At 43.8% G+C, this 25,338-nt stretch overlaps 1 protein-coding gene across 4 annotated transcripts in view; it reads right to left on the bottom strand.

The window, feature by feature from the left end:
* Positions 1 to 25,338, bottom strand: part of ITGA11 (integrin subunit alpha 11) — a 592,938-nt gene that overhangs the window by 184,414 nt on the left and 383,186 nt on the right. For all 4 annotated transcript variants that reach the window (XM_086957973.1, XM_086957974.1, XM_086957976.1 and 1 more), the window contains 2 exons: positions 19,240 to 19,406; positions 16,806 to 16,948 (listed from right to left, as the gene is read on the bottom strand). In XM_086957973.1, coding sequence (XP_086814099.1) covers positions 16,806 to 16,948; positions 19,240 to 19,406 — 310 coding nt within the window. The remainder of the gene's footprint in view (positions 1 to 16,805; positions 16,949 to 19,239; positions 19,407 to 25,338) is intronic.

Here is a 25,338-nt window from a genome sequence, read left to right as displayed (position 1 = left end):
CGGCCTCCTGAACAGCGGCATTTATCCACTCGTTAAATTGTTCACTGGCTGTGTTGCTATCTGAATCAAGATCTGGGTAAGATACATGAAGATTATGTATGAGAATCTGCGAGTTAATCTTTGACCAGTCAAGATAGGTGGCATTCCTAAGCACTTCAGCGGGCCTTCCGATATTTTCCTTAATTACTAATGAGAAAGTGATCACCTTGTGGTCAGACCAAGGGACCAAAAGGGTACCGACATTGTTTAAGCTCTGACAGGAGGTGAAAATACCATCTAAGGAGTGGCCGGCACGGTGAGTGTCTAAAAAGACCTTTTGTTCTAAGGAAAAGTTAGCCAGAGCATCCTTAAAGGAGGCTACCTTGGGGTCGGCATTTTTCTCCAGATGTAGATTAAAGTCCCCCAGTATAGTGTAGTCGGGACCTGTCAAACTTGATTCTAGGAAGGGGCTTAGTAACTCAATCAATGGAATCTTGGCATTGGGGGGTCTATAAATTAATAGGCCTTTGAAAGTGAAGTTAATAGTGATCTTAATTTGGAACATTAGTGTTCCACAGTTCGAGTTACTGCCTTTATCCGAACTCTTAACCCTGAACCTATCTCTGGCTATAATTGCTAACCCCCCCGCGTTTTCCTTCTCTGTCCGCTCTACATAAGGAGAACCCCTGAGGAATAGCTAAGGCCAGATCAGGGTCTGAAACTGCATCCGCCCCAGTCTCCGTGATAAAAAATAAATCCAGGTTATGGCTATCGATTAGTTCAGCCGTATGGGTGTTGTGTTTTACCAGCGACCTGGCGTTTATTAGACCGGCCTTGATGATGGTAAATTTAGAATCTGGTCTATTGGGATGAGTGAGGGACGCACTCGCCTCCTTGATATGTGAGAAAGCAAAGGTCTGAGTACTGCCAGTACAGTTTTTAGGTTCCTGTTGTAACTCAATAGCAGGGCAGCTGGCTCTAGATCTCAGTGAGCGAAGTTCATAACTGGAGTAACTATATTTTTCTCTGATTTTGTTGGGATTGCTCAGGGGTTGCGGCCCTGGGCCCGGTCCCGGCGCGGACGGGCGCAGACGGGCTTGCAGTTTAAAAAAAATCACACAATTTTAAAAACGCGCTAGATACTACTCCCGGCTTCCGTCTCAGGAGAAATGCGCTCTGTCAGTACTACGCGTGGCTTCAGTGGGCGTCTTAACTCCATGGCTGCTAGAGCAATTCCCGCTGGGTGCTGAAATATTCAGAAACCCATGCTCCATGACGAGCTCAGCTCGTCATGAGTGTATGAGAGGTGTACATCATGACGAGCTGAGCTCGTCATGAGCGTCGAAGGTGTTAAGTACTAACAGAGGTGGGATCGGCCGGCCAGCTGCACCGTCAACCAAAGCCTTCCCCTAAGATGGTGGCTGAATCTGCTACCAATTCCCTTACAGCGCCTAATCGGCTGAAGAGGGAGAGGCCACGAGTGAAAAAGGAAGGGGTGAGTGGGATGTGCAACAAAGCAATCACAAGCAGTTTAAAAAAATCACAAAAGTTTAAAAACGCGCTAGATACTACTCCCGGCTTCCGCCTCAGGAGAAATGCGCTCTGTCAGTACTGCTCGCGGCTTCAGTGGGCGTCTTAAGTACTAACAGAGGTGGGATCGGCCGGCCAGCTGCACCGTCAACCAAAGCCTTCCCCTAAGATGGTGGCTGAATCTGCTACCAATTCCCTTACAGCGCCTAATGGGCTGCAGAGGGAGAGGCCCGAGTGTAAAAGGAAGGGGTAAGTGGGATGTGCAACAAAGCAATCACAAGCAGTTTTAAAAAATCACAACATTTTAAAAATGCGCTAGATACTACTCCCGGCTTCCGCCTCAAGAGAAATGGGCTCTGTCAGTACATGAATTCAAATATGGATATCATGCCGGCTGTAGGTTCTGGTGTGAACGTAAACTCACATTTTTGGGCGCAAGTGATGCAAGGAGTTGGAACGAGAGGAGATATTATGGAAGAGCAAGCCCAAGGTAGGGGCAGAAGGTTTGTGAACAATTCTGGAACAAAGTCAAATGTCACTTTGATGAAGAAGAGATCTGCTTGTTCGTCAGTCTCTCATCACCTCCGGCAACTTCATTGACTCCTAAGGGCCCATTAGGATGTCGCCCGACATCCTCGCTAGTTTCCCCCCCGCCATATTAGTATGGCGGGGGGACCTCGGTGGACGGAAATGTCGTCCACCGCTTTTCCGCTCCGGTCGCCTTGCGGGCCCCCAGAGTGAAGGAGGGGTGGGGGCTGCCCCCCACATTTGCATAAACAAAGCGGCAGTCACCGCGCGGTGCCTGCCGCTTTGTATATGCAAATGCTGAAATGCATTTCTAGCATTGTGGCAGGCGGTGCTGAGAGCACCGCACGCCACAATGCTACAAATGCAGGATGTGCCCGCCACTGTGGCGGGCACATCCTAATGCCCCCCACGGGACCCCTGCCTTTATGGCGAGCAGTCCCAATCCCCGCTAGGATGACGGGTGGACAAAGTCCGCCCGTCATCCTAATGGACCCCCTAGTCTTCAAAAGTATTTAATTTAATCTACTTTTTGCTTTCAGAGCCTTTACTCACAAATGTCCACTCTATCTTAGATCCAGATTGAAGCCCTACATGCAAACTGGATCCTTAAAATCGAATAAGTGGAAATTGCTCCAAGTTACACGCATTTATAAAGCAAGAAGAGGGGGGGGGTGTCCCTTCTCTTATCTGGCTCCCAAACTTTGGAATGCACTGCCTCTTGGTTTGCGTTCCTTCCCCTCTGAACTCTGTTTCAGACAGAGTCTCAAGACTTCACTTATTGACTCCATTCTGATAAGCTAATTGGCCCCTGTCTGTTTTTAGACTTACACCTCAGTGAACTTTCTGCTAGCGCCAGGACACCTCCCCAGATGTAGCTGTGCGCTCTAGAAATGTAGTGAATTTTATGGAATTTAATTGCTTGCTGCATATGCGAGAAATTTACCCACTGGAATTGCGACTGTAGGCAGAACTGAGATTGAATCTAGAATTATTTTCTCGTTCAAATGCAGCAGAATGCACATCAGATGCAGACATTGTTTGCTTCCCCAGCCCAACAGACTCCTACAAAGAATGTGCAAAATCGGGGGCAGTTCCATTCAAATATGCCTATAGCTGCTTTGGTGCAGCAAATCATGAGAAATAAAATGCAATACAATTCAGGGTAGTAATAGAATCCATTGATTCTGATTAATGATTTTCCCCAGTTTTCACCTGATGTGACTACTTTGGAATGACGGTGCTTGAGAAGGGAGGGGGATTAAATGCTTGACGCAGTCTTAAAGGTAGACCAGAGTAGCCTATATGTAGATGGTGAGGTAAATGGCCATTCTGTATCAATACTGGTGCTACCCGCTCCACTGTTCATTCCATGGAGGTTCCAAACGTACTCCTCTCAGGAAGAGAATCCCAAGTTGTAGAAATAAGCAATTAATATATAATTAACCAGGTTTCAGCAAATGCTCCAGTTAAAATAGGAACCAAAGAGAACAATCAGCTACTCGCATTGTGTGATTCAAATCCTTTTTAGGTCTCGCCCTGGAATTCGCATCCGAAGGATGCGTCCAGGGCGGAGACTTATAGCTATCCGATGCCGGGGAATGAGGGACAAGAAACTGTCACGAGCGCAGATTTGGGTGCGCGAACGCGCACGTTCTGTCCTGCGCCACGCCGTGCACTTCCCTCCCATACTCCCAGCAAGTCAGCCTAACGCGCATGCATGCACACGCACACGCACTTACATAGACACGCAGGCACCCAGACAGGCAACCCCCACAGTCACACACGCATACACACAGACTCCAAAACACATACACACACACACACGCACGCTCACACACATACACAGCCCGCCGCCGCACGCGCGCGCACACACATGCCCCCGCCCTCGCAGCCCAGCAACAAGGCGAAGCCCCACTCACCGGCTTTCTTGGTGCAGCGGCTCTCACCGGCAGCAGGACTCTTCCTCCCTTCTTCGGCACTGGGGCGCAGGGTAGGCTCCTGCCTGCTCCGGTGCTCCAAACAATCGCGGCTCTTCCGTGGGAGGCGGGGTAGGCTCCCGCCCTCCTACTTCCTGTTTCCGGCTGTCCCGCCCGGCCTGCCTGACTTCCTGGGCGCAGGCCGGCGGCGGACTGCAGCACGAGCTAAAGTTGCAAGTGAATCTCCAGTACTCTCTCAACTGCTTGTTAATTTTATAGTGACTTCTTGCAGAGGCGCCTGGTGTGTTCTGAACTTGTGTTTTATATTATTTTTCACATTTTTTTAAATCGTTGACTACGCGTGGCCATGAGCACATTTTTCCGGTTGCCGAACGGCTCCGTGGTGGCCGTCTTCTTCCTCTTCTCGCTCTCCTCGTCCTTCCTGTACTTCATCTACGTCGCACCTGGAATAGGTAAGACTGTTGTCCATGCATTGTTGTTGTGCTTGTTTTTCTCGCCGTCTGTCTCGCTGTGTCAGTGTCCGTGTCCGGATGCCTCGTATGTCGCTTCCTCTTTCTGCCTGTCTGCTTGTTTATTTAATTATGTAGCTGCGCGATATTTTTTCACTGCGCGTCTTTATTTCACCACTCTGCCAGCTATTCTCTTGTGCCTATAATGGTATTTATTTTTACACCACTCTGCCAGCTACTCTTGTGTGCCTATAATTGTATTTATTTTATGTGCGCAAATCTGTTAGCAATGTTTCTCAGCATTGCACACCGTTTCTCCCGACTTTGCAAACATAAAACCCATGCGCAAAGCCCTCCCCTTTCTTTACATTTCCTCTGAGTTGACAGCCACAGTGCTTTATTGGAGTGGTAGTTCTGCAGTGATACAAGTATGTACCCGGTGACTGTGATTCATGACGAAATTGCACAAATATTATCTTAAATGTAACCCCGAAGAAGGAACACAATCACCATGCCCTTCTACGGCTTGAAATACTGACACTTGCACATTTATTTGGGCATAGGCGAACAATGTATTTTCTGTTTTAATGCATTTCTAGCATACGAGGGATCCGTTTTTTTGTTTTTTTTTAGTTTCTATAAATTTATTCTGGTACAGCATCCCCAGTCAAGAAAAACGCTCACCGGCTGCATATCTTCTAATTCCTACCCTTTTGAAACATTGCTTTTAGCTGAACTTTGTCTCGCTGGAATAAGCTGCCAATCTTTCACAGCACGGTTTTATCAAGTCATATCATCTTTTTCACAACGTGTGTGTGAGCGATTAAATTTGAGCAATTGGTGCTGCTATGTAAAGGCTCAGAGTTACCATTTAGGTAGATAAAATTGTATATTAGGTATGTGTGCACGGTCCCGGCTGCTACCACAGCAGGTGAGCAGGCAGTCTTCCTCTCGCCACCTCCAACCGTTAGCAATAGGGTGCTTCTCGCTGGTCTCACAATAGACGTCGGCTGTTAAATCCCAGAAAGTATGGGGTCTCTAGTAGGTCCTAAGGCAGGGCAGTAGGCAGTCCCCGGCAGATTGGTTAGTGCAGGGGAGCCCCCCGGTGCTCTGCAGCATGCCCTGACACTCAGCAACTGCCTCTCCGCTCCTCGTCCCGCCCCTCCGCCCTGGATCCTCTCCGCGCCGCCCTCCAGCACAAGAAGACAAACAAACACTGCCTGTTCCCACCACCTGTGGGAACCTAGGGAGCCCGAAGGGGGTTTTGGTAGATCTAGTTACCGTGCACCTGTAGCAGCAGGCGCTACGTTAGGCACAGAAGCATCTTAAAATGGTAATAACAGCACACCTTACAATCTGCACATCTGCATATATGGCTTATGACATTCCATATTTTCATGAGTATTTGTGTAAAATAAAAACATACCAGAACGTAGATCGCAGCTCTGCCCCCGTGGGAGCTAATAAACAAGACTCATAAAGAAAAGCAGTTGAAGTTAATGGAAGCTGCAAAACCACAGTGCTTCGTTTAACGTGGACAAGGGGTTTGGGGGGAGGATCTTATAGGGAATGTGTCTTTGAAGGGAAAAAATCATAAGCCAATTACGTTTACGAGGCATGAGCGCACCTGGGGAGTATGTAAAACATAAAAAAATAGCCATGAAACGCAGCAGCGCCCACCTTCCAGACATGAGTTGGAAACACACAACCCACACCTGCAGTGTGAGGGACAGCAGTGTGTATTAGAGACAGCAGTGTGTATTAGAGACAGCAGTGTGTGTGAGAGAGACAGCAGTGTGAGACACAGCAGTGTGTGTGTTCTACGGAGAGCATGGTGTGTGAGAGAGACAGCAGTGTGTGTGTAAGAAAGAGAGCAGTGTGTGAGAGACAGCAGTGTGAGAGACCTTTTTTTTATGTTTTGGTTTTTGAAACATAAATAAAACGCATAGTTATTTGCAATGTCAATAGCTCTTTCTTGTAAAGGTAAAAACCCAGGCAGGCTAGAAATACAAAAGCTGGCTGAATATAGAAACAATATACAAATACATCAAATATGTGATAAAATAATTAATGCAATGGACTGTAATGATATCAAAAAAGATATATTTTAATATAAATATAAAAGATAAACGTACACATAGAGTAAAATAAATTACACAATAAACATATTATAACATGTAGTTCATTTGATTATTCTTTGAAAGTATGATAGAGTTCATAGAATTTAAAAAAAGTTCTTTGTCTTCAATAATATTCTCTAATTGTAGAGAATAAGGCTGTGTGTCGTGTGTCAACGCGTTTCGACAAACTTATTTGTCTTCATCAGGACAGAAACGGATGTTCAGCCAATTTTTCTAAAAATGATTAACAACCAGAAGGATACAAAGTAGTCGTAGGGAGTAAGGCACCTTTCCTTCTTAAAGTTCGGATTCGGTATGTGATAGCTGATTAGTCAGTGTTCACTGCCTCCATCTTACTACCACCTATCGCTACTTTTCGTATTCTTTTATTAAAACCAGAGGAGGGAGATCTTAAGCGTTCAAATCCATTGCAATCGTCATATGGCAGTTGGTGCACCGAGATGTTTGTAGTTTTGTCCCGACCGACGTGATCCTAAAACAGCTATGACCTCAAAAAGCTGCTGATGGTGCTTTAAACGTGGCGTGGCAAATGAAAACCGTTGCGTGTTTCTGTAAACGCCCGTATTCCTTGGGGGCTGTTGTCGTGCACCGCTGTTGTTTACTTCAATCACAATACGTTCCCTTGATTGCGGTTCTGTAGCGCTTTGATCTCTCTCAACTCCTCGTTTCGGCAGGAATGGTTCACTGACTAATCAGCTATCACATACCGAATCCTTTATCCTTTATCTTTTATATTTATATTAAAATATATCTTTTTTGATATCATTACAGTCCATTGCATTAATTATTTTATCACATATTTGATGTATTTGTATATTGTTTCTATATTCAGCCAGCTTTTGTATTTCTAGCCTGCCTGGGTTTTTACCTTTACAAGAAATTGTTGTCCCTGACCCAGGGGTCTCATCCTCAATCAGGGGGTCCTTGATATCTACAACAATGTCAATAGCTCAAAATCGCGGAAATACGAGACCTATTGCATTGCAAATGCAATAGGTCTCGCATTTGCGAGAGATTAAGCTATTTTCATTGTACATGACAATGACATTTATTTTTTAAGTATTACTTATTTAAAAAAATTAAAAGACATTGTAATTTGTAATATTAATACAGCTAAGTCACGTAAATACAAAACATGTTGCATTACAAATGCTATAGGTGTCACATTTGCGAAAGTTATAACTATTGGCATTGTAAATGACAAAGCTATTAATTTAGCTATTTTCAAAATACTGCATAAATAACTTTTGTACAACACATATTTTATATGTACCTTTTTATGCAAAGAAAAAAACAATAACGCATAAATGAAAACATTGCCATTTACAATTCTAATAGCTCAAACTTAAATAATGCGAGACCTATTGCATTGCAAATGCTTGTTATATACTTGGCAGGGGGTTACTTTGCACATTGAAGTATGTGATTTATTGTGCACCAGATGGTGTTGGATTGAAAAATTCAGAGTTTAAAATAAAATCACAAGAGTTCAACTGTTCCCTATTCCTACAAAAGATGACCTACCTCTTGATTTAAGATACACAGTGAAAGAAGAGGTATGCAATTTTTCAGAAAGGTAAATAGAATTGATAAAAAGTGCAGAACCAGTTAGTATTGCACATTAAAAAAAAACAAGTGGAAAGTGGAGGGTGGTTCAAGAACGTAGGAAAATATTTAGTCAGATTGTAAAGAAGGATTTGGAGAGTCTGCAGCTGCCCTGTAATTTAGTGCTGGTGCCATATATCAACAATTTACTAGCAACATCTAAGACAAAAGAAGATTGCAAGTTTGATACAATTGCTCTCCTAAACCATTTTCCTGGCAATGGTCCTAAGGTTTCACTTACAAAAATGCAGTACTGTAGGAAAGAAGTGAATTATCGTGATCATTGACCTCTCTTACTCTCCAACTCTTGCCCATTATATTCACTCCTTTTTTCAAAACCCGTTGTACACAAGGGGCTTATTCACAAGCCATTTGCGACGACGGTGCACCACTTTTTCTCACATTAAAAGTGATGCACCAGCGGCGCAAAGGGCTTGTAAATAAGCCCCCAAGTGTCTTATTGTACACTATCCACTATTTTAACTGGTAATACTGTTCCCGGTAAGTACCAATATCTCTGAGTGCAGTACTTACAGGATGCAATGTTATTAGCCTTCAACCCAACATTTCAGACCATTCTTAGAGCCAATAACCCCTCCCATGCTCGTGACGGAACCGTTCCGTCACGAGCCTCGGGTGGGCTGTGCTGGTGGCAGAACGGTTCCGTCACGGCCCGCTCGCTGCACCTGCGTGGCGTGAATTCCGCGCCTGCGCTGATGTTCTAAAGAGCGGGCAGGGCCGTGACGGAACCGTTCCGTCACAAGCACAGCTCACCCGCGGGCCGTGACAGAGTGGTTCCGTTACGGGAGCGCCGCGCGGCCCCGCCTCCTCCTTAGCGCTGCAGCGGAATAGCCGCCGCAGCGAAGGGGTTAAAGACTGGATGTCTCTTCACTCACTAATGAACTAAGAACTAAGAACTCCTCTCAATGGAAATCCTTCACATCCGTCTCTACAGCTTTTACCTCTTTCTCTTCTCCCACTTACTTCTCATGGGCACCTGGCACATGCTCCCAGATCCTGAAACTTATGTGTACTGTTAAACTCCATCATGAGCCTACAATCCTTAAACAATTTCAACCCTGGGATGGAAAATTCCAGCTGCTAAATATAAGAAAGTATTTGTATTCAAGACTTCCACTCCCTGTTCAGCACTTAATGACAAATGTTCCTATGTACTAATTGATGTTGTGTACAACACTTCTGTTAGATGAGGTACACATTTCAACACTGCGCTGGGAGATGCTGGTGAAGGCGCTAAGAAATACATTTTACAGAAAAGCAAAAAGAATTTGTCCAGGGAGGTACAAGAAAAACAACGATCTTGGGGTGTGGCAGCGAGCAACACAGAGAGCACAGGGGGCCGGGATGTTTATCTTTCGGAAAGAGAGGTTGCTCATGCCACGGATGGAGGCTTTTAGGCCTAAACTAATTCAGTATGACTAAGAACTCCGCCCTGTTTTCATGAGTGGGACCATGTGTGCTGTGTTCACCTGGCGCCGTGCCGATCACTTTGACGTTTGCTGTGGCACAAGTGTAGCGTTCCTGATCTGAAGGCTGGCCTCACTCAACACCTAAATCAATAAATTGCTGGAATGTCTTGTATTCTTCAATGTTGATTTACTGTGTTTTTATTCGATGGCAAGTTAAGTTCTCAACTCAAGCCCATGAACACTAATCGCAGGCAGACTTCTGCTACTCTAGAACCATTTCTTTCATTAATCTTTCGACTCTCACTGAATATTGTTAGCGGAGAGGGAGATTGGTCCTGAAGAATGCAAAGACTCCTCTCATGTGAGGGTATAAAATAAGGCAGAAACATGTTGACCTCTCCTGCCTCGTCCTTTTAAGCTCCAGTCTTTTTTTTCAGAATCTACCCACTCAGGAAAAATAAAACTAGTAGTTCACTAAGAGGTAGTTATAACAGATTGCTTCCTCCTAATGCACGCACCGGGCCAGCTACATGCTACACCACTCCTCCTCTTCACACCTTAGGAGCTCCCTCCCATGTGTGTCACAGCCGATATGGCTACCCTAGAACAGTCTCAGGCGAGGAGAGCATGCCACCTTTGCCTGGGTGAGGGCTTTGGTCCATAGAACAGATACAATTCACACTTTACAAAGGTTTTTGAGACATGCAGCATGGAGTATGCTTTGTGATGATATCACTCAGGGATACCGGCACCCCGTCAAACTTACATCTACTGATGCCATGACGCAACGATAACCACATCCAGTGTAACCGTCATTCATTAATACCCTCTTTCAATTATACCCATGCACAGTGAAACCTACATCCCATAGACGCCGTCTCCCAACGATACCCACACACAGGGAAAGTTTCATTAATTGATGCCATCACCTTACGACACCCTTACCCACTGAAGCATCCCTCTATAAATGCCCTCACTCAACAATAGCCAAATCCAGTGAAACCTACATCTGTAGCGGTCATCACTCAATAACACCTGCATCCGTAGACCCTACATCCATGAATTCCACCCTTCAATGATATCCCCACACAGTGAAACCCACATCGATTAATGCATCACCTTGCAATTCACACACCCAATGACGTCAATAGTCAATGACTCCCCCGCACAGTGAAACCTACATCGATAAATGCATCACCTTGCAATTCACACACCCAATGATGTCAATAGTCATTGACTCCCCCGCACAGTGAAACCTACATCGATGAATGCATCACCTTGCAATTCACACACCCAATGATGTCAATAGTCATTGACTCCCCCGCACAGTGAAACCTACATGGAATAATGCATCACCTTGCAATTCACACACCCAATGACGTCAATAGTGAATGACTCCCCCGCACAGTGAAACCTACATCGATGAATGCATCACCTTGCAATTCCCACACCCAATGACGTCAATAGTCAATGACTCCCCCGCACAGTGAAACCTACATCGATGAATGCATCACCTTGCAATTCACACACCCAATGACGTCAATATTCAATTACTCCCCCGCACAGTGAAACCTACATCCATGAATGCTTCACCTTGCAATTCACACACCCAATGACGTCAATAGTCAATGACTCCCCAGCACAGTGAAACCTACATCGATGAATGCATCACCTTGCAATTCACACACCCAATGATGTCAATAGTCACTGACTACCCCGCACAGTGAAACCTACATCGATAAATGCATCACCTTGCAATTCACACACCCAATAATGTCAATAGTCAATGACTACCCCGCACAGTGAAACCTACATCCATGAATACATCACCTTGCAATTCACACACCCAATGATGTCAATAGTCAACAATTCCCCCGCACAGTAAAACCTACATCCATGAATGCATCACCTTGCAATTCACACACCCAATGACGTCAATAGTCAATGACTCCCCCGAACAGTGAAACCTACATCGATGAATGCATCACCTTGCAATTCACACACCCAATGATGTCAATAGTCATTGACTCCCCCGCACAGTGAAACTTACATGGAATAATGCATCACCTTGCAATTCACACACCCAATGAAGTCAATGACTCCCCCGCACAGTGAAACCTACATCGATGAATGCATCACCTTGCAATTCACACACCCAATGACGTCAATAGTCAATGACTCCCCCGCACAGTGAAACCTACATCCATGAATGCATCACCTTGCAATTCACACACCCAATGACGTCAATAGTCAATGACTCCCCCGCACAGTGAAACCTACATCCATGAATGCATCACCTTGCAATTCACACACCCAATGACGTCAATAGTCAATTACTTCCCCGCACAGTGAAACCTACATCGATGAATGCATCACCTTGCAATTCACACACCCAATGACGTCAATAGTCAATTACTCCCCCGCACAGTGAAACCTACATCCATGAATGCATCACCTTGCAATTCACACACCCAATGACGTCAGTAGTCAATGTCTCCCCCGCACAGTGAAACCTACATTGAATAATGCGTCACCTTGCAATTCACACACCCAATGATGTCAATAGTCAACAATTCCCTCGCACAGTGAAACCTACATCCATGAATGCATTACCTTGCAATTCACACACCCAATGATGTCAATAGTCAATGCCTCCCCCGCACAGTGAAACCTACATCCATGAATGCATCACCTTGCAATTCACACACCCAATGATGTCAATAGTCAATGACTCCCCCGCACAGTGAAACCTACATCGAATAATGTGTCACCTTGCAATTCACACACCCAATGATGTCAAAAGTCAACAATTCCCCCGCACAGTGAAACCTACATCCATGAATGCATTACCTTGCAATTCACACACCCAATGATGTCCATAGTCAACGATTCCCCGCAGGGAAACCTACATCCATGAATGCATTACCTTGCAATTCACACACCCAATGACGTCAATAGTCAATGACTCCCCCGCACAGTGAAACCTACATCCTTGAATGCCTCACCTTGCAATTCACACACCCAATGACGTCAATAGTCAATGACTCCCCCGCACAATGAAACCTACATCGATGAATGCATCACCTTGCAATTCACACACCCAATGACGTCAATGGTCAATGACTCCCCCGCACAGTGAAACCTACATTGAATAATGCGTCACCTTGCATTTCACACACCCAATGATGTCAATAGTCAATGACTCCCCCGCACAGTGAAACCTACATCGAAAAATGCGTCACCGTGCAATTCACACACCCAATGATGTCAATAGTCAACAATTCCCCCGCACAGTGAAACCTACATCCATGAATGCATTACTTTGCAATTCACACACCCAATGATGTCCATAGTCAACGATTCCCCGCAGGGAAACCTACATCCATGAATGCATTACCTTGCAATTCACACACCCAATGACGTCAATAGTCAATGCCTCCCCCGCACAGTGAAACCTACATCCATGAATGCATCACCTTGCAATTCACACACCCAATGATGTCAATAGTCAACAATTCCCCCGCACAGTGAAACCTACATCCATGAATGCATTACTTTGCAATTCACACACCCAATGATGTCCATAGTCAACGATTCCCCGCAGGGAAACCTACATCCATGAATGCATTACCTTGCAATTCACACACCCAATGACGTCAATAGTCAATGCCTCCCCCGCACAGTGAAACCTACATCCATGAATGCATCACCTTGCAATTCAAACACCCAATGATACCTACATCTACTGATGTCAATACTCAACGGTTCCCCCACACAGTGAAACCTTTATTCACTGCTACTTTCTTCCGACTGACCAGACGCACAAGGTTGGCTGCGCGAACATGTGTTCATGGAGGTCATGTAATTCGTCTCCATTTGAACTTCTTTATTTGACTCTTTGTCTCGAAGAAGAGTTTTAAGTAAATAAGAAAGGACCAAATACTTGCCTTTTGCACTGAGACCCTGCTCCAGTGCACCCAACTTTTAACCTTCATTGTTAGGCCTTCATGTTCTTTCCTCACTTCTGCCTGCACTCCTTGTGTCTCTCTCTCTCTTTCTCGCTCGCTCTCTCTCTCTCTCTATGCTAGCGCTTTGATGCAACCACTAGGCTGTGTCAGCACTATGTACATAAGCACGCTAAAATGAACACCGAATCACAAAACAAGCAGTCCAATTTCCACAAAGGCTCCAGACGCTGAGTCCGATCCCTCAACAGGCCACGTAAAAACACTGGCAGAGGTAACGACAGACGTTCAGAAGGCCATACTGTTTTCACATTGGCTTCGGACTCCTTAAATTACACTGAAATAGACCGGCATTTCATATCCTGCTCCAGGAATAACACGCGAAACCCTACACCGCCTGTAGGGCCAGCGAGCAGAAGGCGCAGCGGACTCAGCATGTGCAGGGCCGCAGTGCAGGCTTGGCAGAACTCAACAGGAAGGAAGTACGGTTTGGGCCGGATCCAGCTCCTAGAAGGAATCATTGCTGGGGAAGAGAGGGAGAGAGAAGACAAGGAAAGAACAAAGAAAAGGGACCGGGAACTCGAGAAGGAAAGGAGGAAAAAAGAATGAAATAAGGTGGAGAAAACAAGCAAAACAATGCGTTTAACAAGGGAAGAGAAACAAATTAAAAAGGAAGGGATGAAGAAAAAGGAGATGAACAAAAATGACGCATCAAATGTGCAATAATTCAGAGAGGTTTATTGCGCCGGTGCAGCTCAAGAGTTGTCAGAGCTCAGAGACTGGCTTCTCTGCACAAGTGTACAACCACCCCTAGGGATGAACCTTCACCCGAGGCTCTTCCCCTCAGCAACGCCGGACCTTTCACAGCCCTGGGCCTGGCATCAGCTGCACAGCATACTGCACTCCCTCCCAGCAGCACCCGAGGGCCCAGAGCAGATCTCCAGGCATTCAGAGCTCGCGCCCCACTCCTGCCACCTACTTTGACCAAACCCGGCCTGAGGCACTCCACCCGAGTGAGCTTTCACTCCTGCCACTCTGCCCCCTCATGCCTGCCATCTAATAACGACCAAGCATAACCCGAGACCTTCCACCCCAACATCTCCAGGACCTCCACAGTCCGAGATGCTGCTCCCCGCCCTTCACCTAGCATCATTTGGAAACAAGGGCGCACCTCGTCTACACGGGAGACTTGACAGCCTTAAAATTTGCCCTGCCTTCCATGCTTACCAGTGCCAAGGGACATGCGCCATCGAAAGCACTCGTTCGCAGCATAACCAGAGGTTCTACGTCACATGGGCTGCCATTTGTGCCATCAGCTACAAGCAGCCATGAGGATGGCTCCATCCGAGGCGCGCCGTCTGAGGAGCACATTGGCTTCGGCCACTCTCCACTCCACACCTATCATTAACCCCCTCTGCGGTACCACCTCAGGGACTAGAGCCTCATTCATCCATTGCTCTCTCAGCGCGGAATGATTTGCTGTGACTGACCCTTTAAGATTTGTCAGCAGTATTTTCCACTGTCGACCCGTACCACCCATATATAGCATATATGTGATACGCAGCGAGTAATATGCTCTTTATTACCACTATGATTTCCCTAATCCCTTTCTAGAGACTCTTCTCTCCTCCATCTCTCCTTTTTACTCACCCCAAGCCTCATTTTATATGATCTCCCAAATAACACTTACTAGACTCTTACCACTTGTATCCCTCCATTATCGTATTCGATCCAACTAACAGAGTCGCATGTCCACCGCTCAAATGAACCCATATTTCCCTATACTAACCCACCACTAATCCTCCTTGGTTTCCGGAGCAGCGTACTAATCACCGAAAAGCACTTCAAGGCCTCATCAGGGGTAGTAAGCACTAAATACATACAATTACAATTATTGCATCTCATGAGCGATGAAGCCTCAAGTGGGTCAAAATATCCAACCCTCCCTCAACGGTAGTAGTAAATAGCATAATAAATTTGGCACATCGTTCTATAAGGTTAATGTAATGGCATTTTTCATACGTATTGTTTTTGTTAAGGCATTTATCCAAACGGAGGTCAAAAGCAGTAAGGTAAAGTTACATTGAAGATGTCCTAAGACAATGGTTTCCATGTGTAGGGCAGTAAACTATGATTTTCTCATATCAAGTGTGCTAAAAGCATGGGACATGATAGTTGCACTGAAGAAGTAAAAGTGCATTTATGAGTTCAGCTGCTCAAAATATATTTAATTGAGCCAAATTTATATTCACTTCCTTGGCAGAAACAAAGATTGCATGAGAACTAGATGGGTAGACGGATGTATGACGTTACAACGCAGGCTATTACAACGCCTGCCTTTACAACGCGGTTTTTACATCGCATACCTTTACAACGCATAGCGCTTAGAGGTGCTGGATAGTGAAAAGTTTAATTTTCTATTGCAACTCCAGTCCCCGTGGACACTAGGGAAGGTGTTGGATAGAAAATTAAACTTATTCCCTATCCTAGAGCGCCCCCAGCGCAATGCGTTGTAATGGTTTGCGTTGTAATGACCGCGTTGTAATGGTAGTGCGTTGTAAAAGTTTCGTTGTTAAGGTTGTTCACCGGGTAGACTTGTCCACAGCCGGTTCTCTTCCTCTTTATCTAATAGGTCTCAACACATGTCTTTACCTCCATCTATTCTGACCCTCAGGCAGTGATCAGTGGTGGTCCACGGGGATCCACAGTCTCATCTCATCTCATCTCTTGTATGCATGTGAAGATCCTCTGAACAGCCAGTTCCATTCCCATGGCCCTTTTCTTCATGCAGGCTACTGTCAGCTGATTGCACAGTACCCAAATAACTGGTGGTACCTAGAAGTGTCATTTCCTGAATGCGTGAGAGCGGTGAAAGGATGATTGAGTTTCCTATTAGCTTCAGTTCAATGTTGGAACAACTGAGGTGTTGATTGTAGATGAACAGAGGAAACTGTGCAGTACTGACCTTAGAACGCTCAAAAAGGACTTCTGTCATAACCCTGAGCCCATACTTAAAAATATAGCTTTCATTTTTGACTTCGACCTTCAATTCTCTAGCCAGGTTAGCGCTGTTATTTCTAACAGTTTCTTCCACTTTAAACAGCTTAATACATGTCTATATAAAGTACATCTCCAATACACACATGTAGATAAGACATATCAGTCTACTTGAATCCTCCATGTTATGAACAAAGACCTAACCTCCCCTTTGCTTGTCACTTCAGACCCCCATTCCACATACCAGCACATGGAAGTGGAGCCGGTCACAGTGGCCACGACCTGCAGTTGCAGACACCACCTTCTGTGTGTGCTTGTCGCTGTTCTCGTCCAACACTGCCCGGGGAGTATATCGACGCTCGTCTATAGTAGCGTTGTACTGAAGCCCTGCAGAGAGACACAGCCAACAATATTTTGCACCTCAGCATTCTTTTCTTATTTTTTTAAAAACTCTTTTTTATTAGTCATTGGTCATCAGTTTGGGGCAATATAAAGTATCACTTTAATGACATGTACATATAAATGTTTCTCCACCAAAAAGAGCAATACAATAGAAAGAAAAAACAATAACAGTAAGATTATATGGTACAGTCACTATGCATTTGCGGCATCATCAGTGGCACCTCGGCATTCATTAGTGTAATAAAAAAAAAAATCAGATACTGCCTATCAATGGCTGAAGTTTGTACACTGGCACCCCACCAAGCTATGGTTAGTGTGTATTGTCTCACAAGTAGAGGGGAGGATAAAAAGATTTAAAATGAGCAAATGGTCATAATTCTTAGAGACAGGCATATAATGCCTCAGACAGCCCTCTTGATATAGTAGTCTGGGTCTGGATAGATTGCTTTTCTAACTCCAATCCAAGGTATTTGATTAAAGTTACAGGCCAAATGCTTCCGGAAAGTTGGCACCAGAGACTTTTGGATCTGTTTGAATGTAAACATGAGCATGCATGCCTGAGGCAGAGAAAGTTGAAGAGCAGACAGAAATGCCTGAAACACCAGCGGGTTGTGCATTAAATCCATTTCTACATACTTCTAGGGTTGATTGAGTTTTTTTTTGCACAGTGTGACTGAAGGATCCTCTAAATGACAGGCAGAATTTATAGTGCTGCTCATGCAGAATTCTGCAGCAGTTTACTTTTCTCTCAATGGCCACCAGCCCATTTCCATAGCCGATCACCACTGGCTGCTCATCCCACCACCCACCAGTGCCAGTTCTTAACAACACTTACTGCAGCCAGCATCCAACATTGTATACCTTTGCCAGCTTCTAACACTACCCACCAGTGCCATGTTCTCACACTGCCAGAATTATATCATCTAGCCGAACTAACCGTTTAGAGACACCAGCTGTTTAGAAATTCCTTTCTACCCTACTTCGTTCCTTAAGGTTTCTCGAACTGAGAGAAATAAATCACCACACATTTACATCTGTGTAGTGATTAGGGGCCATATGTATGAACACATTTTCCCATAGACACAGAATGGGTAAAACCCTTTGATACATCTGGCCCTTGGGGCGGAATGGTGTTGTTTATTTTTTGAGGGAAGCATAACTGGTGTGCTTCAGTCTGTTAGACTGTTTAATTGGAATAAATCGTTCTTTCTGCGTTGATGGATCATGAGCATCAAATGAAGGTCCAGGATGATGACGTCAAAATTATAGCTAGGTGCATTACGTTTAATTAGTCAAATGCACGCACATCTAAACTTCAACTGACTCAATACATTAGGCTGTTCAGTAAGATTCCAAGCCTGGTCACTGCTGGCTATGCCATGACACGTGGAGGGTCAGCCCTGATCGAACTGGTACACCTAAAAGCATACAATCTCTATCTGCAATATCTATTTCCTTTGCACAGTATTTTGCCTAGAATGTTAAAAAGAAGCAATATGTATTTTTCAGCTCTTTGATGAAGTATTGCATCTGAAAATGTAACACCGGCCCCCTAGTTCTACAACCATAAGCTTAGCCCTTACACTGCATTTCCTTTAACTTACGAAAAGGAACAGATCTCCCACAGCCTAACGTACACCAAATCTTCTCCAGCCGAATCACCGAACACACATCTCCTCCAACTTATCCACTAGACCGTCTTTCTTAACTCAATCACTTCATCACATAGCTTCCCATTTGTTTACTACTTTATAGCCCCTGAAATGTAACCATAGACCACTCCCTCTCCAGCCTAACCACTAGAAAACAGGTTGTCTAACAAACAGCTACACCATTGCCCTTGCAGTGTAACCACTAGATCATGTATCCATCTTCCTAGTCATAAATCGCATCACCTGATACGAAACCATTAGATCATATCTCTGTCAGCATAACTGAAAAACCCCAGTTTCTCGAATGCAGCCGCGACATCGCACCTCCTTCACCTCAGTCATCACATCACATCTCCAGGAAGATAAAAATTAGAACTAATGTATTCACTAACTTGTTTCTCACCTAAGGTAGCCAGTGTATCCCCTTCATCCAAATGAACAGTTAGGGTACAACTCCTACAGTTTAGGCACTAGATTAGACCAATTCCTACAAGAAGACAAATCTTCAACTTCACCGTTAAATCATATTGCCTCTATGGAACATGTATAGTAGAGAGGGAGCCTTAAATTTCGACCCAACGGTTGGATCGGTCACCTAGGCAACAGGAAGCGAGGCTCACTCACCCAAGCTGTGGCTTCGAAAGTGGGGTGATCTGAATATGGGCATGAAGCAGATCAAGGCAGCCATGCAGGTAACTTCCTTCCCATTCCGTCGGCAGTCCTTGTTGAAGATATTGATTTTGGCGGGTTCAAATGTGATGCTGGCATTGACTTGGACAACACTGCGGCTCCTGCGAACGGAAAAGGAATCTGAGTTACAGCTGGGCAACAAAGCCCAATGTATAGCATCTCCAAAAGTTGACATTGGATTAAATACTGGCAGCAGGGCTTGCAATCTGCTTAGCAGTTTTTCTGTATGGAAAAGAAGATTGTGAGATACATATGAGAAGCAAGTCATGATGTGTCTGTTATAGCTATTAACTTAGGAGGGTGGTAGAAGGTGTAGATGTGGACAATGTGGCCTGCTATGTGCCGGTGCAATGCAATGTTTTGGATAAGAGTGGAAAGGTGAGCAGGCAAAAAAGAGCATGTGCCAAGAAAGTGAGGCAGCAAACGAATAAAGGCATAAGTTGGAGACGAGTGAGCATGGCATGGTGTGCGTAAGGGGAAGGGAGATCATGTGAATGATAAGTAAATAGGTGAGTAAAAGGCTTCACAGTAATAAGACAACAGTTAAAAAATGTATTCAATTTCAGGTATTTCGGGATCATATCTGACAAAAACATCTATGTAAAACAGGCACTAGCACAGCATATAGGTCTCACCTTTTGGCTGTGACAACGCAGACCTGTTCAGCATTGGCAAATAGAAAAAAATGGTTATCGGCGATGCTGAACTAAACTGGAAAAAGTACTATGATGCATACTCACACACATCCTCATGCATGGATGAGTCTATGACAACCACACTGGTGCAGAAAATCAACCATGTATGCACATTAATCATGATGCAGAGACCATTTTGGTTTTTATTTGATTTTGACCATACCAAGATGGCGGACACCATTTTTAAAAGACTAGGATGGGGAGGGGAGCATTCCACAGAAATCCACCTCACTACCCTCCCTTTCCGTGTTGCTTCTACTTTACCACCTACCCGTCCACACCATCCAGTTTTCTCTCTGTTATATTTTATTTTCACATTCCCCCCACCCAGCTACGCTGTTGGTCTCGCTGCTCCTGTCACTCATAAGCTCATACTCCAGTCCCACCAGCTTCATCATTGCTCTACCCTCTACATCTTCTTTTAAAAATCAAAATTTGTTAGAATCGGGGTAATGTTTTGGTTTTTGGCACATGGTATAGAGTAATAGGGGCTCACCCTAATTGATGTAAAGCCTGGCTTGCACTAACTTGGCATGAGCTTGTTTTTAATTTATGGGCAAATATACACACCGGGTGATCAGCACATCGTTGAACACATACGTAGGTGACTGATGTTTTATTTTGATTGATTTATTTATTTTTTCTTTGGATTATTATCCTTTAGGTTGTTCCTTATACTCTAGTCCTGCTGAGGCCCGGATGAAAGGGCTGAAACTTGTCGACTGTTGGAATATTAAGGAATCCATTGAATAAGAACGTTTTGTGTTAAAATTGGATATGCACACTGTCACCTGGTTTCAGAGGTGTAGCTTGTACCTTATGTGTGTATAGGACTACCTCGCAGTGGATTGCTGTTAGTTAGAGAACAAACACGAGACTGAAAATTTGGGGGTAGGAAACAATATTTGATTAAGTGATTATATGTAAGGGTTTGTGTAACTTTTTTGTATTGTTTTGGGTTTGTATTAATTTGAAAACAATTAAAAGAAGATACTAATTGTTCCAGTCAGGAATAAATGTTGGTATGTGGTTTATTAACATACAAGTAAATAGAATGGGACTACATACTATTGAATAGGGTTAATTTGATGTATCGTATGATTAATATGAATGTATCTATCCCAACGGGAAACTGTGTTTCCAATGCTGTCATTACATCTCGCTACTATTGAAACGCAGTTGTTACAATGACTACGTTGTTAGTATGCAATGCATTTACATTGCAAGCCATTACAACGACTTGCACTAGGGAGCGCTGAGGTATTGGAAAAGAAATCCAACACCTTCCCTACTGTTGCGCAAACTGGAGTAGGAATAGTAATTAATACTATTCCTAAGTCCAGTGTGCCCCCTAGTGCAAGTCGTTGTAATGACTTGCGATATAAAGGCATCGCGTACTAACAACACAGTCATTGCAACGACCGTGTTGTAAAAGCACGCGATGTAATACATTGCCATGTAATGAGCCATATTCATCCCGACACATCATTGTTTTGTATAGTCTGGTATTTCTTTGCCCAGATGGTGGAGGGGTTTTAGGGCAAAAACAAGTGCTTCTTTACTGAAAGAAAAAGAAAAGATAGTTTCCTAAATGTAAACAGTGGAAGGATGCCACTTCAAGAGAAGGGATTAACACAAGAAGAGGAAGGAAAGCCATTGAATAAGAGCAAGCAAATGAGATTGACAAGATAGCCGAACAATGGCAAGCAATGGGCTCACTCAAGTTTACAGTAAGTATTTGTATGGTCAACCATAGGTCTTTGAAAACAGACCTAAAAAGATCCACGCCCTTCCCCTTCACGACCTTTCACAAAGGACAAGGGAGACCCTACTCACGAGGAACCAGGGCGATTAATTATATCAAGAACATTGGTTCCAGTGGCGTATTCTGAATTGATAACTATTAATTGTTGTGCTCAATGGCAATGATTATTACAACTGAGGATTAAAAATGGCGGAAAGAAGTGCACTCACAATTATATTGTATACTTTAAACTTTATAGACTCTTATTGAAAAAAAATTTTTTTCATACATATTGATTCATAGGAAAAACACAAACAGTACATAAGGGTGCAGTGTGTCCCAAGTGGGTAAAAAAACAACAACCAAACTCACAGTACATAAAACATGAAAGCTCCAAAGGCACAGTGGTTTCCAACTGAATATATATATTGGAAAAAGACCCAGAAAAATTACAATAAATGTAATGAGTGAATCTACACAATCATAGGCACTCTCTTATAAGGGTTCTTTTTCACGTGGGCGTCGACGGCGTTTCGACCCTATGGGATTGGGGTCTCGTCAGGACAGGAAATTATAGGACATCTAAAAATTAAAATACAAAAGGGGCTATGAGTCATTGTATGACCGTGATATATATTAATTTAATTAATTTAGAGAAATTTGGAAAAAGTGGGGACCTGAATACCTGGTTTCTATTCCTATGAACACCCATGCGTGGTGAAAGGAAAAAGATTCAAACACTTACAAGTGACCCAGCCGGGCACTGTTGGATTTTTCGAAAAACAAGAGAATAAAGGAGTAGTCAGTGAAAAATTAATGCCATTTGAGTAATTTAGGCAGACAAGCACCATACATAAATTTGGTACTTACCACTTGTAGTGGTCGGGAAAGCGCAGTATGTAGCGCGCAGTAATAGGGTTTAAAACGTTTGATGATGTAGGTAACACCTATTAAAATAATATATGCCATAAGTACATTGCGTTTAGGAATAATGGTCCATCTAACCCCATAGTATAGAAGTAATTACCTGCAATGGGTGTGCCATATATGAGATATCTCAATGATATCCAATTCCGTGTTGCAGATTATATATCAGATTGAGTTAAGTCCGTTTTCAATTTTATCAAGGGTGATACCTATATTAATACAAAAAAGGGGGGTAGAGGATGGGACTTATTGCACATACTACGCGAATTGTTTATATCTCGCAATGCCAAAGGAATTATGCGAGGAGTACTAGGACGTACCTTGTTGCTGTAGAGCCCAGTCGCGTCTAACAGCTTCCCGCTTCCGTGTTACACGGCTCCTCCCGCTCTTGTTTTGCTGTTTCATTTAAGACCTGACGGCGCGAGTTCCGAGGACTCGAGCGCGGTCAGGTGAATAAATCAAACGCTACCTCCTGGTTTGTGGAGGACCGACTCGGGGTTTTTTTTTTAAAGGTCTTGTCTCCTTCTTATTTCGTAACGTAACATTCAAAGCAAGTTCTGAATTATTTTTTTGAGTGTCATTATTCCAAACGATTTTTACCTTTTGTAAAGGAAATCGTTAGTATGGCAACATCGGACTAGTATATGCACAAGATGACAGTCAGCATTTACTAGTCAAGATTAATGGTTGGAAAACGCTGGAGCGGATGATAGCACATTATTATGTACTATCAAGGCAATGTGGGACTAAAAGGCAAAATAGTCACTGCAAGAGACTACACACTTGGATGTGTCATTTTTGTATCATATCACAATTATATACATACATTTAAAATATTACATCCATGTGAAAGAGTAATTACATCCCACATGTACATTGAAATGAACATTGATCAAGCGGAGCATCATCATTCCTTACAAAAGGTATAGTAGTGTAACACAATCTTTTCAAGCAGCATATCAGTATAAAGCAGACTAGTATGTGATGTTTGAAACATACCCTCTCCATTCATCTGCTGAGTTCAAGCCATGGTTGATTGAGTCAATTCTATCTATCCAATGGCATTCTCTGCGTTGTAAGATGTTTGAAATATCGCCACCTCTCTCTGGTACTGATATGTTATCTATCACTTGCCATCTGATTTGGTCAGCGTTATGATTGAATTCTTTGTAATGTGTTACAAGAGGTGCAGTCAGGATAAGTTTTCTGATCCGACTTCTATGTTGGCCTATTCTGGCTTTTATAGGCTGCTGTGTCTGCCCAATGTAGGGCAGGCCACAAGGGCACCAAATGCAATAAACAACACTTCGTGTGTTACAATTTGAGAATGTCTGCAATGTGTGTGTAACATTCCCATGTTGGAACAGAGTTGTCTTAAAAGTAAAGGGGCAGGCTACACAGTTTCCACACGGATGGTGACCTATCACCGGTGGTAGGTTCCAGACAGACTCCAATGTACCCCTTGCTTCTCTTAAATTTTCATTCGAGGAATGCACCAAATGATCTTTTAAGTTCTTAGCTCTCTTAAATGCAAAGAGTGGTACTTCAATAGAGGAATCAATGTTTTGTATAATATGCCAGTGTTTCATTATCAAGCTACGTATCTTGTTTGTATGGGTACCAAAGGTAGTTACACAGACAATCTTTTGTGTGTTTTTTTTGGGGCGTGTAACCAAAAGCTCTTCCCGTGGACAATACCACGCACGTTTCAGCGATCTTTTGATCAACTTGTTGGGATATCCTCTATTCAGTAATTTTACTTTCAGGGTATTCGCTTCTCTCATGTAGTCTTCCCTCCCTGTTGTCTATTTGAACACCATACAACACCATCTTAAGTTCACATCCACAATTTCCAAGGACACTATTGCTTTCCTTGACCTCAACATCTTTAGTGAGGGAGAAAAATTGATCACCTCGCTACATAGGAAAGAGACAGAAAGGAACACTCTGCTTTCTTACCAGAGCCATCATCCGAGGGCCCTTAGAGATGGCCTTCCCTTTGGGCAATTTTTGCGCATTCGTCGCAACTGTGCCCGGAGGGAAGACTACATGAGAGAAGCGAATACCCTGAAAGTAAAATTACTGAATAGAGGATATCCCAACAAGTTGATCAAAAGATCGCTGAAACGTGCGTGGTATTGTCCACGGGAAGAGCTTTTGGTTACACGCCCCAAAAAAAACACACAAAAGATTGTCTGTGTAACTACCTTTGGTACCCATACAAACAAGATACGTAGCTTGATAATGAAACACTGGCATATTATACAAAACATTGATTCCTCTATTGAAGTACCACTCTTTGCATTTAAGAGAGCTAAGAACTTAAAAGATCATTTGGTGCATTCCTCGAATGAAAATTTAAGAGAAGCAAGGGGTACATTGGAGTCTGTCTGGAACCTACCACCGGTGATAGGTCACCATCCGTGTGGAAACTTTGTAGCCTGCCCCTTTACTTTTAAGACAACTCTGTTCCAACATGGGAATGTTACACACACATTGCAGACATTCTCAAATTGTAACACACGAAGTGTTGTTTATTGCATTTGGTGCCCTTGTGGCCTGCCCTACATTGGGCAGACACAACAGCCTATAAAAGCCAGAATAGGCCAACATAGAAGTCGGATCAGAAAACTTATCCTGACTGCACCTCTTGTAACACATTACAAA

Source organism: Lissotriton vulgaris, chromosome 2_1 (assembly GCF_964263255.1).
Source record: "Lissotriton vulgaris chromosome 2_1, aLisVul1.2, whole genome shotgun sequence".
Lineage (NCBI taxonomy): Eukaryota > Metazoa > Chordata > Amphibia > Caudata > Salamandridae > Lissotriton > Lissotriton vulgaris.
Note: the sequence above shows the minus strand (reverse complement) of the source record. Positions and strands in the feature narration are given on the sequence as shown.